Source organism: Phacochoerus africanus, chromosome 7 (assembly GCF_016906955.1).
Source record: "Phacochoerus africanus isolate WHEZ1 chromosome 7, ROS_Pafr_v1, whole genome shotgun sequence".
Lineage (NCBI taxonomy): Eukaryota > Metazoa > Chordata > Mammalia > Artiodactyla > Suidae > Phacochoerus > Phacochoerus africanus.
The window spans coordinates 49,752,713-49,769,065 of record NC_062550.1 but is presented as its reverse complement, the minus strand read 5'-3'; the positions used below and the strand labels follow the sequence as shown (position 1 = coordinate 49,769,065).

The 16,353-nt window shown below is 41.8% G+C and overlaps 1 protein-coding gene across 2 annotated transcripts; it reads right to left on the bottom strand.

Annotated features, from left to right (window-relative positions):
- Positions 1 to 717: 717 nt before the first annotated feature.
- On the bottom strand, positions 718 to 16,149 carry MANSC4 (MANSC domain containing 4). 2 transcript variants are annotated; one of them, XM_047787319.1, is made up of 4 exons: positions 16,014 to 16,149; positions 8,790 to 9,335; positions 5,564 to 5,698; positions 718 to 2,172 (listed from the first exon to the last, which is right to left on the bottom strand). In XM_047787319.1, exons 2-4 carry the CDS (start codon positions 9,016 to 9,018, stop codon positions 1,502 to 1,504), a joined length of 1,035 nt encoding a protein of 344 aa, XP_047643275.1. In that variant the 5' UTR covers positions 9,019 to 9,335; positions 16,014 to 16,149; the 3' UTR covers positions 718 to 1,501. The 2 variants fall into 2 exon arrangements, with proteins under 2 accessions (XP_047643275.1, XP_047643276.1); XM_047787320.1 differs by lacking the exon at positions 16,014 to 16,149 and having other exon boundaries at positions 8,790 to 9,591.
- Positions 16,150 to 16,353: the final 204 nt, after the last annotated feature.

Below are 16,353 nucleotides of genomic sequence, written 5' to 3'. Positions count from 1 at the left end.
TTGATATCTCCCCTAGGTTGCATGTTTTTTCCTAATGAATTAAGAAAGAAATTGATAAAATTTATGATACTTACTAGGAATAGCAAATTAACGTAAAGTGATTAAATTTTTTAAATTCAGACTTTCATTTGTGGTTAGTACTCTGAGGGAACTACTATTTTATTAATCTTATAAATAGGATTTCCTCTTTATTATGTTTAATGGCTGTCTTTTAATATCTGTTCTCAGGTTAAAAAATATTTTCAGGGATAAGATTAAGGGCCTACAGTTTTAAGATCATTAGAGACTTGAATTTCAGTTTTCTACACTTAAGAGTCAGAGTATATGACTCAGGAAGAGGGGTTGAGTCTGGTGTAAGAAGTGGACAGAGCTGAAATACCTATAGCTAATATTTGCACCTGGGAAAATAGTTTATACAACTGAGGGGATGTAAACTAAAACTCCTAAGATTTATTCAACAGAAGTCAAGGGTAGGAGTTCCCATCGTGGCACAGTGGTTAACGAATCCAACTAGGAACCATGAGGTTGTGGGTTCGGTCCCTGCCCTTGCTCAGTGGGTTAACGATCTGGCGTTGCCGTGAGCTGTGGTGTAGGTTGCAGACGTGGCTCAGATCCCGCATTGCTGTGGCTCTGGTGTAGGCCAGTGGCTACAGCTCCGATTCGACCCCTAGCCTGGGAACCTCCATATGCCGCGGGAGCAGCCCAAAGAAATAGCAAAAAGACAAAAAAAAAAAAAAAAGAAGTCAAGGGTAAACTCAAAGATCTCAGTGCCATAATCATTGAGAGCATGTCAGTTTTAGAAAATGAAGATGATGGATTAGGATTAAGAAAGATTAATCGAACATAGAAAACTATATAAAAATCAGGAAGTTTTTGCTCACAGGTCAGTACCTGTATTCATTTACAGTGCTTTTTTGCTCAAACCACTAAAAGATGTCCTTAACACATGTGAGAGTAATTTGACCTTGATGGGAGGCAAATATGATGTTATGGTATCTTCCTCCCTGTATCTTTTCTCCATACTCATTGGCAAAATAGAGGCTTTTAGTCCAACAGTGATTTTGAGCATAGACTTGAGGCATTCATTTCCTGTTAAATCTGGCTTTGCTACATACTAGCTATGTGGCTTTAGACAAGATACTTAGCCTCTCTTCTCAGTTTGTTCATCTGTAAGATGTGAAAATAACAGCATACCGAACTCACAGGGTTGTGTAAGGACTCAACAATACGTGTTCGGCACTTAGAACTGTATCTTTTACATGGTGCTAAGTAACTGCAGAGGTCAGAATTTTGGAACTTTGACAGAAGATATACTATTCCCCCAAAAAAAGGAAATAATCAGAAAAGCAGTTATGCCGATCAAACATTGGCGTTTTTTAGAAATTAGTATGAAAGGGCATCTGTTGCGTTTTGTTGTTGTTTTTTTAACTAAACTGCCCTTGTCTTACAGAAAACTAAAAATGATACTCTTGAAAGCTTATAGTGCTCACATCTTTTACCATTAAGAGCGCTCCTTCAGAAGGGTGCATTTTTTCATTTGCCTGGAACCTGACTTTCTCTGTCCTGGTTTATACTGGCCCTGCTGCTTTCGATAGCATCCAGATGCCAGGATGACTCCACAACAGCAGAGAAAGATGACAGAGGTGCAAAGGGCCACAGGAACCAGCCAGGTCTTTGACTTCGCAGATGCCGGATCAGGTGCTGTGTCTTCACTCTCAGATGTATGGTTTCTGCTGTTGTAACCTTTGGTTTTGTTCAGTAACTGTTTGCTACTGTTGAGTTGGGATGGAATAGGCATATGAGAAAGTTTTGTGTCTACAGGCACAAAGAAAGGAGAAAGAGTCTTGTTATCAGGGTTGTTGATGAAATCAGTACTGGGTGACACCATATTTACCTTTGTGCTAATGGAGTCATTCAGGAAAATGAATCTTGCCCAAGAGTCTGTGGTTAATTCCTTGGAATACCTAGTATTTGTGGTTGCAACAAAATCTTGATGGGCAGTTGATGATGGCGCCTCTATTGACCGTAGCATTTGATTTATCATGGTTGGTTGTTGTTTATCTAAATTCATAGCTTTTAGAATTCTTAGTCTCTCCCGTGTATTAGATGAAGAACGAGTATTTAGATATGTGGGCAGTGACTGTTCAAAAACAAGCAAATCTGGATCTATACCTGAAAGATAAATAAGGCATCATTTAAAAAAATTTTTTTTTCTTTTTTGGCCACCTCTCGGCCTATGGAGTTCCTGGGCCAGGGATCAGATCTGAGCCACAGTTGCAACCTCTGCTGCAGCTGTGGCAGTGCTGTATTCTTTAACCCACTGTGCAAGGCCAGAGATAGAACTTGAGTCCCAGTGCCCCAGATGCCACTGATCCCATTGCACAACAGTGAGAACTCCTAAGCTTTTAATTAAAGGAGTGGACTTTAGGGAGTTCCATTGTGGCTCAGCAGTAACAAACTCTAGGAGTTTCCATGAGGATAATCTCTAGCCTTGCTCAGTGGCTTAAAGATCTGGCGTTGTAGGTTGCAGACGTGGCTCAGATCTGGTGTTGCTGTGGCTGTGGTGTAGGCCAGCAGCTACAGCTCCAGTTCAACCTCTAAGCCTGGGAACCTCCATATGCCTCAGGTGCAGCCCCCCTCTCCCTAAAAAAAGAGAATGAGAGAGAAGACTTTAAAGTACTTCTTGGAGAAGTCTTGGGTTTTGCCACTATGAATTATTGAACTAATAAGCTAATTTCAGGTTCCACCCCTGCACACCTCTAAAAGGCTTAGAAACATACTGGCCACATTTGAATCTATCTTAACTTCCTAAGACACTTTCTGTTGTGAATGAATTTGGCTACATCACAGAGAAAACTTTGTGTCTGCCAGGGTTTTTGCACAACAATCAACAATCACAGTTTTTGGGCAGGAGCTGCAGAAAAAGTAACCATTTGCTACTCTAACATCTTAAAGTTAAAATGGGGCCTGAGAAGTGTAACTGTGTTCAAAATTGTTCCCAAAGCCTTAAATTGCACCCCTTTCCAGTGCCTGAGGGTCTTCATTGTAAACTAACTGAGGGTCTCCTTATAAATTAACTTCTTTCCCTCTGGCTTCAAAAACACTCAACAGCTTCCCAGTGGTCACTGATGGCAATCACAACTGTTTCCCTTTCAGTCTCTCTCACACACTCTCTCTTCCTCCCACCCGCCTCAACAAACCAACATCCACTTCCTTCATTTCCTTTCTGACTTCGTTTAGTGCCTTCTGCCATCTTGTTTCCATCCTCACTTTTCTGCCAAAATTCTGCTTCTGGGATAATGAGTACTTTTCTCATTTCCTGATCACTTGCGTCTCACTACTTTGGCTTCTCCTGTCCTCGATCCTGATGGCCATCCTCTCCTTGAATTCTTCACCACATGACTCCCTGGACCCCAGATTCCTTTGACACATTACCTCCATCCCTCTGCCTTTTGTTTCTTCGTTCTTTTGCTGGTTCTCTTCTTGGTCCTAACTGGTTGGGTTGTTTCTGCGATCTTTAATCCTTGTTTTCTGCTGTACTTCTCTTCATCCCATACCACCTCCCCCACAAAAGAGGTTATCTTCATCAGCTGTCACCCACTACATTGATGGCCCTGAAATCCACATCCTCAATTTTTTTCCTCTTTCTTGAGCTCTGATCTCATTTCTTCTGTGCTTTACTGGAGGTTCCTATCTAAACATCTCACATCACCACTGACATTCTCAAAACCAACCTTTTGCCTTCCTCCTTGTCTTGTTCAGTGGCATGATCATTCTTCTATCACCCATTGCTGGACTCTGCATGGCTAAGGGATTTTTGACTCCTCTGCTCCTCTGTTCTCTCTCTCTCTCTCTCTCTTTTTTTGGCCACACAGTGGCATATGGAAGTTCCTGGGTGAGGGTCTGAGTCTCAGCCACAACTGTGACCCACACCACAGCTGTGGCGACACTGGATCCCTAACCCACTACACTGGGCCAGGGAATGAACCTGCACCTCTGCAGCGACAGAGGCTGCCCCAGAGACAATGCTGGATCCTTAACCTGCTGTGTCACAGAGGGAACTCCTTTTTCTTTATCCGAATAGTAACTAGGTGCTATCCAGCCCCTTCCCAGTATGCTGATATGCATCCTTCCTCTTCATTGCATCTACAATCACCATGTCTAGATGTCATGTTTCCCTGACTGCATTTTCTAATCCGCATCCTGCGTATGATTTTCCTGGACTGAGATAACCACACATCACTTTAATGATTGCATTTACTCATTAAATATCTTTGCTGGTTCCATATTTCTTTTTTCTTTTTATATTTTCCTTTTTTTTTTTTTTAATTTTAATGGCCCACCTGTGGCATATGGAGGTTCCCAGGCCAGGAATGGAATCCAAACCACAGCTGTGATCTACACCGTGCTTCAGCAATGCCAGATCCTTTAACCCACTGCACCAGGCTGGGAATCAAACCCGATCCTCCACACCAACCTGAGCTACTGCAGTCAGATTCTTAACCCATTGTGCTACAGCAGGAACTCCTGGTTCCATATTGCTGACAAAGCCAAACCAAAACTCTACCCTGTCCTTTTGTTACCGGTCCTACCCTTTCTCACCCATATTTCCACAGCAGCCCCACGTATGCTCCTATTGCAGCCACATCAGTGTTCTTTCTTCCAAGTTGAGATACAAAGCTTATCTTGCTTCTTCCTGGACTCTTCCACGAAGCCTCCTCCAAATAATGGAAATTTATGTGGTCCACCCCAACTCTTCTTTCGAGCCTTTGTATTTGAGGTAGCATCACACATTTTTGTATTTAGTTACATGACTTACCCTAGTGGTAAGACTTGTCACATCAACTAGATTAGAAGGAACTTGAGGGCAGAGGTTGGGCTGGCATCTCCTGCAACACTGAGCACAGCCTAGAGCATTATGTGTTCAGTAAATCCAGATGGAGAAAGAAACTTACCTCCTCTGTGTTGTAGTGGCAAAAATCTCTTCTTTGATGTTTACAGATTTGTATCTTGAGCTTATATACATGGGCAAAGGACACTTAAATATGTGTTTTTCCAAGGTAACATATACTGATTATCTTGGGCACTAATGTATGGCCGCTAAGTGTATTTTCTGTCCTTGACATCCATTTTTGTAGAATCCTTGTATATGGTGTCAGCAGACTTCAAAACTGACATTTAGCATTTTCTTTACTGCCTAGTGGTATCCTTAACCACTATTCTAGAAATACCTATTTTGGCTCTTAGGTATTTGGCAAGAGCCAAATGGGTATTTGGCAGTACTTTGACTCTTGGGATAAATTAAATATAATGTTTTAACTCTTGTTCAATCACACATGATTTGTTATCTGGGATGAGCTCATCATCACTAAACATGCCAAACTAAAGGGGATTTCCTTTTTGTTTTCTGCCCTGGAAGCCCCAAACTTTTCCAGATAAAGTTCACTGGAAAGTAATGATTTAGAGATTTATGCATGCCAGCCAACTTCTAGGTTATATAAATATAAGTTATAAAATATTACTGACATTCTTCAAAATATGTGCAAAGTAGATAGATCATTACCGTCTGTTATGTTGTATAAAATGGCATTGGTTCCAGGCTCCAATATGCAGCTCTCCAGGGTTGGGCAGTGGACATGGAGGCAATTGACATTGTCATGAACAGGGTCATGGAAGAAGACAGCCAAGTTACAGGACACTGAAAAGGAAACAAAGTACATCTGCAGATGGTCTTGATTTCTGCAGCTGATGAGCTCTGAGCAGCTTGCATTTCCTTCAGGAACCCTGGATTAACAGTACACTGCAGGGCTTGTGTTCAGACATTTTATGGAACATTATGAGCCACAGTAACTGTTTCTGTTAATATGGGAAAATGCCTCTTCAACAGAAAATATCTACTGGTTTTCTCTCAGTAATCTTTGATACAGTCCATGCTACACAGGATTACCTGGAATCATTTATTAATCCTAATATTTTAAGTTTGGAGGAAATTCAATTGGCTGCAAAAACCTCGGGATTTATATATATCAGATTTCTAGGTGCTATACCCTCTCAGAATGGTAGTGGAATTCACCAGAGAAAGAGAGAAATAAATGGATAAGTGCCGTAACAGAATGGGGAGTGATGGAAAGGGCAAAACCGGCAATAACCACATTGTTGGGAGAAGCCCAGATGCTGTAAAGGCAGCAGGTTGGGTGAACATCACCTTGACCCTGACTGCAGGTGTGTGCTAGCCCCACGCTGCAAAGCTTCGTCCAATGCAAAGCCAATTAGTGTCATTCAAAAAGGAAGGGAGTAGACGACAAGGGTGTTGGCATTTGGAATTCTAGAGGGAAGGGGTCCCATCACTGGCTCAAGCTGGCTCCCTTTTTCTAAGTAGATTTGCTCCTTAAAACATGCTGTGTGTTATTTCTGGAAAAACCTCAAGTTGGATTTGTTGAATGCATATCTTCAGTCTGTCCTCCCTAAGGTTTTCCTCCTGCTGCAGCATAGTAGCAACTATGTGATGGGAAATATTCATTGTCCCAAAGGTATCAGCTGCTTTAATAAATGAGATTCCAGAGGGAGAGTGTATGATTACTGGACCTCAGAGTGCGCCTGCAGCCGCTGTGGAATTGTTGCCCTGCTTCTATGTAAGGTTAACTGCAGGGGTTACATCTCTCCCGCTACTGAGACACTCTATTTTTCCAGAAGGAGAAAGAATAGGACAAAAGTCAATTAATAATACCTTTTTAGAATATTATAGATTACAAATACTTTCTCTGAGGACTGTGCTGTAAAATTTAAGGAAAAAGGAAGAAAAAATATCCAATTTAGATATCTCAAATTCTAAGAAAGTAGTTGATACCATAGGGAGCAATTTATATATAAAATTATAAATTTATAAATAATATTTATTAATAATAAATATTAAATAATAATGTGTATACTATAATATAATGTATAATAGTATATTTTAATTAAGATATAATATTTAATATATTATTAAATAATATTTTATATATACCATTTTTTTAAAGATGGATTTTATTTTATTTATTTATTTATTTTTTGGCTACACCCAACTACAACATACGTTAAGTTCCCAGGCCAGGTATCGAACCTACACCACAGCAGTGACAACACCAGGCCAACAGGGAACTCCTGTAGGGAGCAATTTTTAAAGATGTTTTAACATTCTTCATGTACAGTCCCAGCTCTGAGCAGGGTAGCTATTGCAGGATTGGGGCATTTTATTTTATTTTATTTTTTCTTGGGATTGGGGCATTTTAAAGTTCTGGCTTCTAGGGGAAAACCAGAATGTATATCTGTGCCACCTCTTCTGGAGAAGGAAAGCTACGACTTGGAAGCCACAGAGGCCCCACAATCATAGAGTTCTACTGGATGCTTATAATAACCCTCAAGTCCAGAGGCCACAGCTCCCTTGCTGTGGAAAGTCAGGTAAATTCATACCAGGGAAAATGCTGAAAATGTATCACCCCACCCCTACGCATCTCTCAGTGAAGGCTGGTGAGGTTAGAAGCAGCTAGATTTGCTGCTTTTTTCAAAAACTTCCCTTTAATAAATTAATCGCTCTCTTCAGTGCCTGATCAACTTTTGAGGGCTTAACCCGTGACAGCTTCTCACAGTGCAGTCTCTTGTCAGTTGAGACTCTCCAAAGAGCTCCAGTGCGCATCTCAGAAATCTTACATGGATAAGTGCACAGGAGGCATTGGCAGTGTTGGTATCAAGCCACAGGAAGAAAGTGTGGAACAGCAAGAGAAGTGTTTTACAGTGTTGTGTTGCTTTCGTTGTTTCTGTCCAAGGAGCTTTCAAATCGTGGACAAATGAAAAATAAAGTCTTTAGACAAATGTAACTTGAAATTCTCTAACAATGAAATTGTTTTCCCAATTACAGGCCTTGATCATGTTATATGAACGCTATTTAAATCTGATTTCAGCCTCCCCCCAAAAAATCTGTTGGGATATTTTTTAAATCCTTCCCTCCCTTCTTCCCTCCCTCCTTTTTCTTTCTTCCTTTCTTCCTTCCTTCCTCCCTCCCTTCTCTCCCCCCCCCCACTTTTTTTTTTCTTTTTCTCTTTTTAGGCCCACACCTGAGGCATATGGAGGTTCCCAGGGTAGGGGGCAGATCGGAGCTGCAGCCACAGCAACACAGGATCCGAGCCGTGTCTGCGACCTACACCACAGCTCATGGCAACGCCGGATCCTTAACCCACTGAGTGAGGCGAGGGATCAGACCTGCATACTCATGGATGCTAGTCAGATTCGTTAGCTGCTGAGCCACAATGGGAACTCCTCCTTTCTTTTTCTGTTAGACATATACCTTCCTATTTATGAATCAACATCAGAATTCCTGTGCAATACATCTCACATTTGGTCAGCCCAAGCAAGCACATTTCAAAAGTGTGATAGGACACCAATATTACCAAAAGAACTTTGAAGAGGAAATTATTATAAATATTTTAAAATATATATGCTATATCTGGGCTACAGAAATATTGTTCATCAGCCTTCAAGGAAATATCTTCCATAGTGAAGAAAAGAGGTTCTCTTACCTGTAGGTCCATAGCCTCCCGGGTCATGACAAGATTTGTAAAGCGAGCCTGCACTGGCTCCAACTGCAAAATCAGTCTCAATGTCTCTCCCTCTCTGCCCCCTCCCTCATCCCAGGGCATTCTCCCTAGTCCTTGTCACCCCTTCACTGGGCCCTCTGTTGAGGACTCCTTTCTCAGGTCTTCACTTTGGAAGGTCCCCCTGATGGTTTGCTCAGGCATGTCATGAACACTTACCGTCCTTCCGAAGACAGCAGCTCTGACTGCACTTCCTACCAGTGCTTTCGGAATAATACTTCAAGAACTGGGCCCCCAGCTTCTGAGACTCCTCCAGGTCAATTAGAAGACCAGGGAAGCGACGGATCCAGCAGTCTCTGTAAAACATGGTGGGTGAGCAGAGAGAGTCCGAGGTCCACCCCATGCTGAGGAGTAAAAACACGTCTGCTGCCAGGACCGCCACACGCATTTCCCTGGAATCAAGACTCGGAAAGAAGCGATGACAAACAGACGCTGGAGCTGACCATCAGGGTTTAGAACGGTTTCTGGAACCTCAGGGCTGTTGCCAAGGGAGACTTTCCTGGAACTTTCCTGGAGGGTCACTTTCTAGAAAAATGAAGCAGCACTTGGACTGCACGTTGATTTTTCTTGTGTTTCTTACCACTTGTGCCCTGAGTGAACATCTGACTTGCTGGCGTTAATTCTGAACACTCTCCAGGACATTTCAATCCTGTGTCCCTTAGCCTCTTGAAGACGTAGATTCTCTCCTCTGCTTTTCTTTCTTCTCTGAAAGTAAAGTCACAGACACCTTTTTCTGAGTAAATATAAAGACAAGTCGAAATCCTAGCCGAGAGCCTTTCTGAGGAAAACAATAATTTAGTCACTTGATGTCAGATAAAGGAAAGATCCATTTCACCAGAAACAAAACATCATTTTGTCAGTGTGCTTCTGTAAGTTTTTAAAGAAACTTGTGGCTGCAAATATTTTTTTTCAATCTGCTTTTTTTTCCCCCCTTTAAATTGAAGTTCTGGTATTCAGGTTCATAAGAAAACTAGTTTGAGCATGGGTTTAAATATTTTGTTTTTACCAAAAAAAATCTGGAAAGTAAACAAAAACTGAGAATGAAATAAAAACTAAAAGTTTAAATTTTGCAGTGATTTTGAAAACTTTGAACACAAATCCTGGTCACTTCTTGGGGTCAACCATTTTTTGCAAAGGCCAGCCACAAGCTTTTTTAAAAAAGAAAAGATCCAGACAAAAGTATATCCTTATAATGTAGATACAACATCCCTTAAAGTATATTTTGTTCAATTAAGAAAAAAAGCGTAATTGAAAATTGTGAAGAAATTCAACTTGGGGGCTGCTTGATCTGTTTTCTGAAATCTATGTTTTCAAGTTTCAAAGAAGGCTTCTTTGTGAAAAACACATAAAGGCAGAGCATCTCTGAAGCAGATGTAGTTGCAAGAAATGTGCACTAGGGAAATAGTTTCAAATTTCTAAATATTAATGAAGTTACTTCTACTGCAATGCCAAAACATTTGAAAATATATGAAAGGCAGTGAAAATGGCCTCTTTTGTGAAGATTGTGTGTTCCATATCCTATAATACCCAAGATGAAATTAGTTCAAAGCATAGAACTCTTGCTTTTGTGTATCCTTTTGTATACAAAGCATTAGTGGTGATTAGTTTGGGTCATAAAAGTTCTGTACAGCTCTTTAAAAAAAATGAAATTTTTCTCTCCTGTGATCTGTGTCTCTCAAGCATTTTTACACATTCACTCACTTGACACAGAAATGTTAATATTGTTTGAACTTTTCATCTCTCCACCTGTCTCCTAATAATAGTTTGATTTTCTTATCTTTTGTTTTTAGAAACATATCGTATTAATAATTGATAATAAAGAGGGTGATATTCGAAAGACCGAATAACTTTAAAAACAAACATTTCACTTTCTTCTGAGCAAAAGTATACGGACTAACTCCCAACCTTGCATAGGCCACATAAAGTGCACTAAAAATGATAATATTTTATTCACATAAAAATTCTCTTAGAAAGTGAGTTTCGGTTGCTTACCTACACACAATGCGACCATTACAGCTGTATCAAGAAAAGAAGAAAGAGAGGTTTCCTCAAGGCAAAACAAGAGTCAGGTGAGGAACAAAAGAGTACTCCCTGTTTTTCCATGAGATTTCATAGCTATTTTGATCAGTTCATGCCCTGGGGACATAAACTGGAAAGTCAACTTTCTAACCTTTTAACCTCCACATCTTTCAGTCTCTTTAACTGTGGTGTCTTTTGTGTGATATATAATTCCTTGACGTTCTCGTGTTCCCTGCGGGGATAATGGAACAATCCTCAGTTGTTTAATGCCTTTGCTGTCAGATGACGGTCAAGAGGCCATCAAAGTTGCTGTAGAAAGAATCTACAAGATCCAGTGTAAATGCAGGATTTAAAATTTTAAAAACAAGGAGTTCCTGTCATGGCTCAGCAGAAAACAAACCTGACTAGTATCCATGAGGATGAAGGTTCGATCCCTAGCCTCGTTCAGTGGATTAAGGATCTGGTGTTTCTGTGGCTGTGACATAGGCCAGAGGCTACAGCTCCAATTTGACCCCTAGCCTGGGCATCTCCACATGCTGTGGGTGCATCCCTAAAAAAAAAAAAATTTTAAAACAAATTTTGGGGTGACTAATAAACATTGAGCCTGGAAATAGGTAACTTCTAGGAGCCAAGTATTTTGAAAAGGAGGTATTAAAAACTGGACTGCAGAGGCAGAGGGAAGAAACTACAAGGAACTGAGATATGTGGACCAGAAGTAGCCCCTCAAGAGCCTGGATTCAGAGGCACTGCTGTGGGAACCGGAATTCTGATTTTTTTTTTTTTTTTTTTTTAAGGTCCACACCTGCAGCCTATGGAAGTTCCTAGGCCAGGAGTTGAATTGAAGTTTAAGCTGCTGGCCTACTCAACAGCCACAGCAATGCTGGATCCTTAACCCACCGAATGAGGCCAGGGATCAAACCATCATCCTCGTGGGTGCTAGTTGGGTTCCTAACCCTCTGAGCCATAACAGAACTCCCAGAATTCTGATTTTTTATAAAAAGTGTCTCAGGTGATCTCCTTAGATGTTTGGAAAACACTGAAATAGATGATTGAAATAAATGAAAGTTTTGCCAATGGGAAGATGTTCAAGCTAAATTAAATAGAATCATTTAAAAGACTGTGCTACTTTAAACTCATTTAGGAGTTTCCATTGTGGTGCAGCAGAAACGAATCCAACTAGGTAGGAACCATAAGGTTGCAGGTTCGATCCCTGGCCTCGCTCAGTGGGTTAAGGATCTGATGTTGCTGTGGCTGTGGTGTAGGCTGGCAGCTGTAACTCCGATTCAACCTGTAGCCTGGGAACCTCCATATGCCACGGGTGCGGCCCTAAAAAGACAAAAAAAACCCCCAAAAACAAAAAACGCGAAAACCATTTAAACTGCCCTGGATGCTTTAATGAAAACAAGATATTTCAGCTTTGCTGATTAAAAAATGAAAAAAGAAACAGTTTTTAAAGAAACAGTGGAGGGATAAAAAAATAGAGATAAACAATTTTTAAGTGGTAGTGAAGTAATAGCATGGATTTAGTAAATTCAAAAGACATTTGAAAAACAATCAATATTCTATCCTTATTTAATTGTAATTTATAATTTTTTTTTGGCTGCAAGCCCTTGGCATGCAGAAGTCCCCTGGCCAGGGATAGAACCTCAGCCACAGTAGTGACCGCACCAGATCCTTAACCCGCTGCTCCGGTCTATCCTTATTTTAACATGCTAATTGTATTATTTACTTAACATTTTCATTTCATCAGTTCATAAAATTGGTGGAAATTGTTTTTAAAATGGGGCCTGAGAAATTGGATATGCCATTAACTTTTCTTAAAATGTTTTGCTTTTGTTAAATTGATATACATTCACTTTAAAAACCCAAACCAGGAGTTCCCATTGTGGTTCAGTGGTTAACAAATTCAACTAGGAACCATGAGGTTGTGGGTTCAATTCCTGACCTTGCTCAGTGGGTTAAGGATCTGGAGTTGCCTTGAGCGGTGGTGTAGGCCAGTAGCTAGAGCTCCGATTAGACCCCTAGCCTGGGAACCTCCATAAGCCACAGGAGCGGCCACAGAAAAGACAAAAAGAGAAAATAAATAAATAAATAAATAAAAATAAAAACCCAAACCATGCAGAAAAGTACAAAAAGAAATAGTAATCATTCAAGATCTTACAACCTTAACATTTTGGTAAACATCCTTCTAGACACGGTGATAAAAAAATTGATACACAGATACAGCTTTACAAAAATGGATTCATACTGTTCTAGAAACTTTTAAAAAATTTCAGTATAAAATCATATTTAGTGTTTCTAAAGAAAGCTCTACATCCAAAGTTTAACAGTTCTATGGTATTTCATTCTACTTATGTACCAAAATTTACTCTGCAACCTCAACTTCCTTGAAGTATTAAATAGATTGTAATCCATATAAAGCTCTTACTACAATGCATAACATTTAAAAAGCACTCAATAAATGTTAGCTACTATTATTATACATAGTGTTTCAATTTTTTTATTATTCAAAGCAACATTGTGATAAACATCTTGTACTTTGATTTTTTTCCATTCTAGCTCAAAAGGTGTATTTTCCATAATTCCTCTTTTTTTTTTTTTGTCCTTTTAGGGCCGCTTCTGCGGCATATGGAGGTTCCCAGGCTAGGGGTCTAATCGGAGCTGTAGCTGCCAGCCTACGCTAGAGCCACAGCAACTTGGGATCCGAGCCGAGACTATGATCTACACCACAGCTCACGGCAACGCCGGATCCTTAACCCACTGAGCAAGGCCAGGGATCAAACCCGCAACCTCAGGGTTCCTAGTCGGATTCGTTAACCACTGAGCCACAACGGGAACTCCTCTTTTTTTCTATTTAAAAGGCTGCACATGTGGTATATGGGAGTTCCTGGGCTAGGGGTCCAATTGGAGCTGCAGCTGCTGGCCTACGCCACAGCCACAGCAACGCCAGATCCAAGCCCCATCTGTGACCTATGCCACAGCTTGCTGCTGGATCCTTAATCCACTGATAGAGGCCAGGGATCGAACCCCCATCTTCACAGACACTATGTCGGGTTCCTGCTGAGCCACAATAGGAACTCTTATTTTCCATAATTCTTAAAGAAATAGCCTAACTGTGTTTGACCATTACTTTTGTCTTTCATATAACAGATAATGATGTAAGTGAATCACAGTACCATAAAGTCCGGTCTTTATTATTCACCGATCAGTCAATAACAGATCTATGAGTATACATTGCAGACAAGCAACATTTTCATGAAGCTGAAAAATAATTTTAGGTCTTTTGTAAATAAGGAGTTATTTATGTCTATGTTGCTTTGACTTTGCATTTCTCCCTTAACAGTAAACTTACTTTATGAGTTATGAAAATGATTTGATCTTTAAGCAGCTTCCAATTCTAAATGACTTTATTATCATGTCAGGGGGCCCAAAAGCTTATTGGAGCATTGCCCAGTATTGTCAAGCTGACACCCCAGCTTACTTACCCAAGATCAGCTCTGATGTTACCGTGAGTGAATTGCCTTTATAATGTGTGTGATTCTGTGAGTGTGATTTTTTTGTCTATTTTTAAAAGGCAAGAAAAAACCAGTCTGAGGCTTATCTATGACGGCTGGGAAACAAAAGCATCTATTGGCAAAGGATTCTAAAGGGACCAGGGAGAGACTAAGAGCCTGTTCTTCACTGACCCACTGAATCTGGCATCACTGCTGATGAAGGGAGAGACAAAGAAATCCCAGGTCCAAGACTCTTTGACTCTGGGGGTGTTCTCCCAGCAAAACTTACCCAGCTAAATGCCTAATCCTGGGCATGGAAGGTTACCTTCCCAAAGGGGATGGTAAATTCATGATCACTCCCTCCGCACGAACTTTAGATGTCACACGCTCCCTGAGAACAGACGTGTGAGAGGTCCAGGAGATAATGGAGTTTTACCAGTGATGATTTAAAGGCCAGGTGAAACAAGTGAAAGCTAAAAGTTTTTCCCAGAATCCAAGAAATAACTTGAAAGAGGCAAGTCATCTTTGTTTTCTTCACTTTTCCTAGGGAGGCCAGAATCTACTAGAATTTTTTTTCCTACATCTTTAAAATTTTAGTTCCTTGTTCATGGTGTATAATAAAGAAAACCATGCTCTCTATGAAGCAGCTAAATTATACAGAAAGAAACACAAAAGCAACCAAACAATGTGTTGAAAGGATTTTATGATTTACTATAAAACTTTTTTCTCTGGTTTTTAAACCCTTCCCAACATAAAATATTGATCAGCTGTTTTAGGAGGTATCTTCTGTTTAAAATACTGAGCCAATGTACCGATGAAGAAGTTACTATGTAAACGACTTGTCATTCATGAAGAGAGCTAAAGCCTATAATAATAAAAGTAAATCTAAACACACATTCTTCCCAAGTTGAGAATTACTAGACTTGGTTCTCAATCTTGGTCTGGGAAAGTTCCCAGGGAGTTTTGGGTAAGATAAGACTAAACACACACAGAGTTGCCTTGTGGCCCGGCGGATTGAGGGTCCCGCGTTGTCACTACTGCAGCTCCCGTCCCTATTGTGCAGGTTTGATCCCTCGCCTGGGGAACTTGCACATGCCACGGTACCACAAAAACAAGAGGAAAAAAACAAACAAAAAAAACCCCTACTCTACCCTTCTAGGATTCATTCATACCTCCGAGCAACACAAGATCTTTTGGGGGGTGAGGTTTCTATTTGCAACGTTCGGTGGGAGAAGATGCGGAAGAAGTAGTCCTCAGATGGAGCGGACAAGGGTAGGAGAGGGGGTAAGAGGGTGGCAAGAAAGGCCATCTCCGTAGGCAGATATGAGCAAAAGCAACCAGACCTTCCGCCCAGAGAGTAATAACATTCCGTGACGGCTAGCCCAACCAAACTGAAATTGGGAATGCCGTGGCTGGTAGAAAACAGCATAAAAGGAGGCACATAATCTAACTTGATTTAGTTGAGTTGAACTTCTTTCTTTTACTGGCCTAAGGAGAACAGGCCCCAGCAGCAAATACGAGTTCCCCTGCTTCCCAACCCTTTCTATCGGGTGCATCGGATGCACGCAACGCACTGAGCCCTGCAGAACCTGCTGCCATCTAGCTGGACCTCCTTCCTACAAGATGGCTCCTACACGGTGACCATTCCCAAGAATCAGCTCTAGGTGCCACCTCCACGTCCAGAGACGGCCCGTGGGCCTCAGTTCCCCGGACAGGATGCCGGACTCGGCCGCACGAGCGGTCCCAGATGTGTTGTCTTTTTGACCCCCTGGACCCGACTCCTTTCATCCCCTCCCTCCAACCCTCGTTTCTTTTGCTTCTTTCCTTCTCGCTGGTCTAGCGGCGCGGAAGAAAAGGCAGCCGGCCTCACCCCGCCTCCGAAGCATCGACGCAGACCGGCCGGGCTGCAGGGTCGCGGCGACCGGCGTGCGGGGGCGGCTGTGCGCCTTCCCGGGTCCCGCAGCCTTCCAGCCCTCCCCGAAAGTCCAAGCCCGCGGCGGGGGTCCTGCGGGCGGAAGTGAGAAGCCAGGCGTGGGAGGAGGCTCCAGGCGGACGGCCCGGGACTACCCGAGCAGGGAGCGCGCATCGCCCGGGCCTTTTTTGGCGCGGAGGGAGGCCGGAGGGGCCGTCCACCGCGCCGAGCCGGGAGGGTGGCGAGGCCGAGCCACCGCCTCCGGGACTGGGAGGAGGGGCCGTCTCGGGGGCGCCGC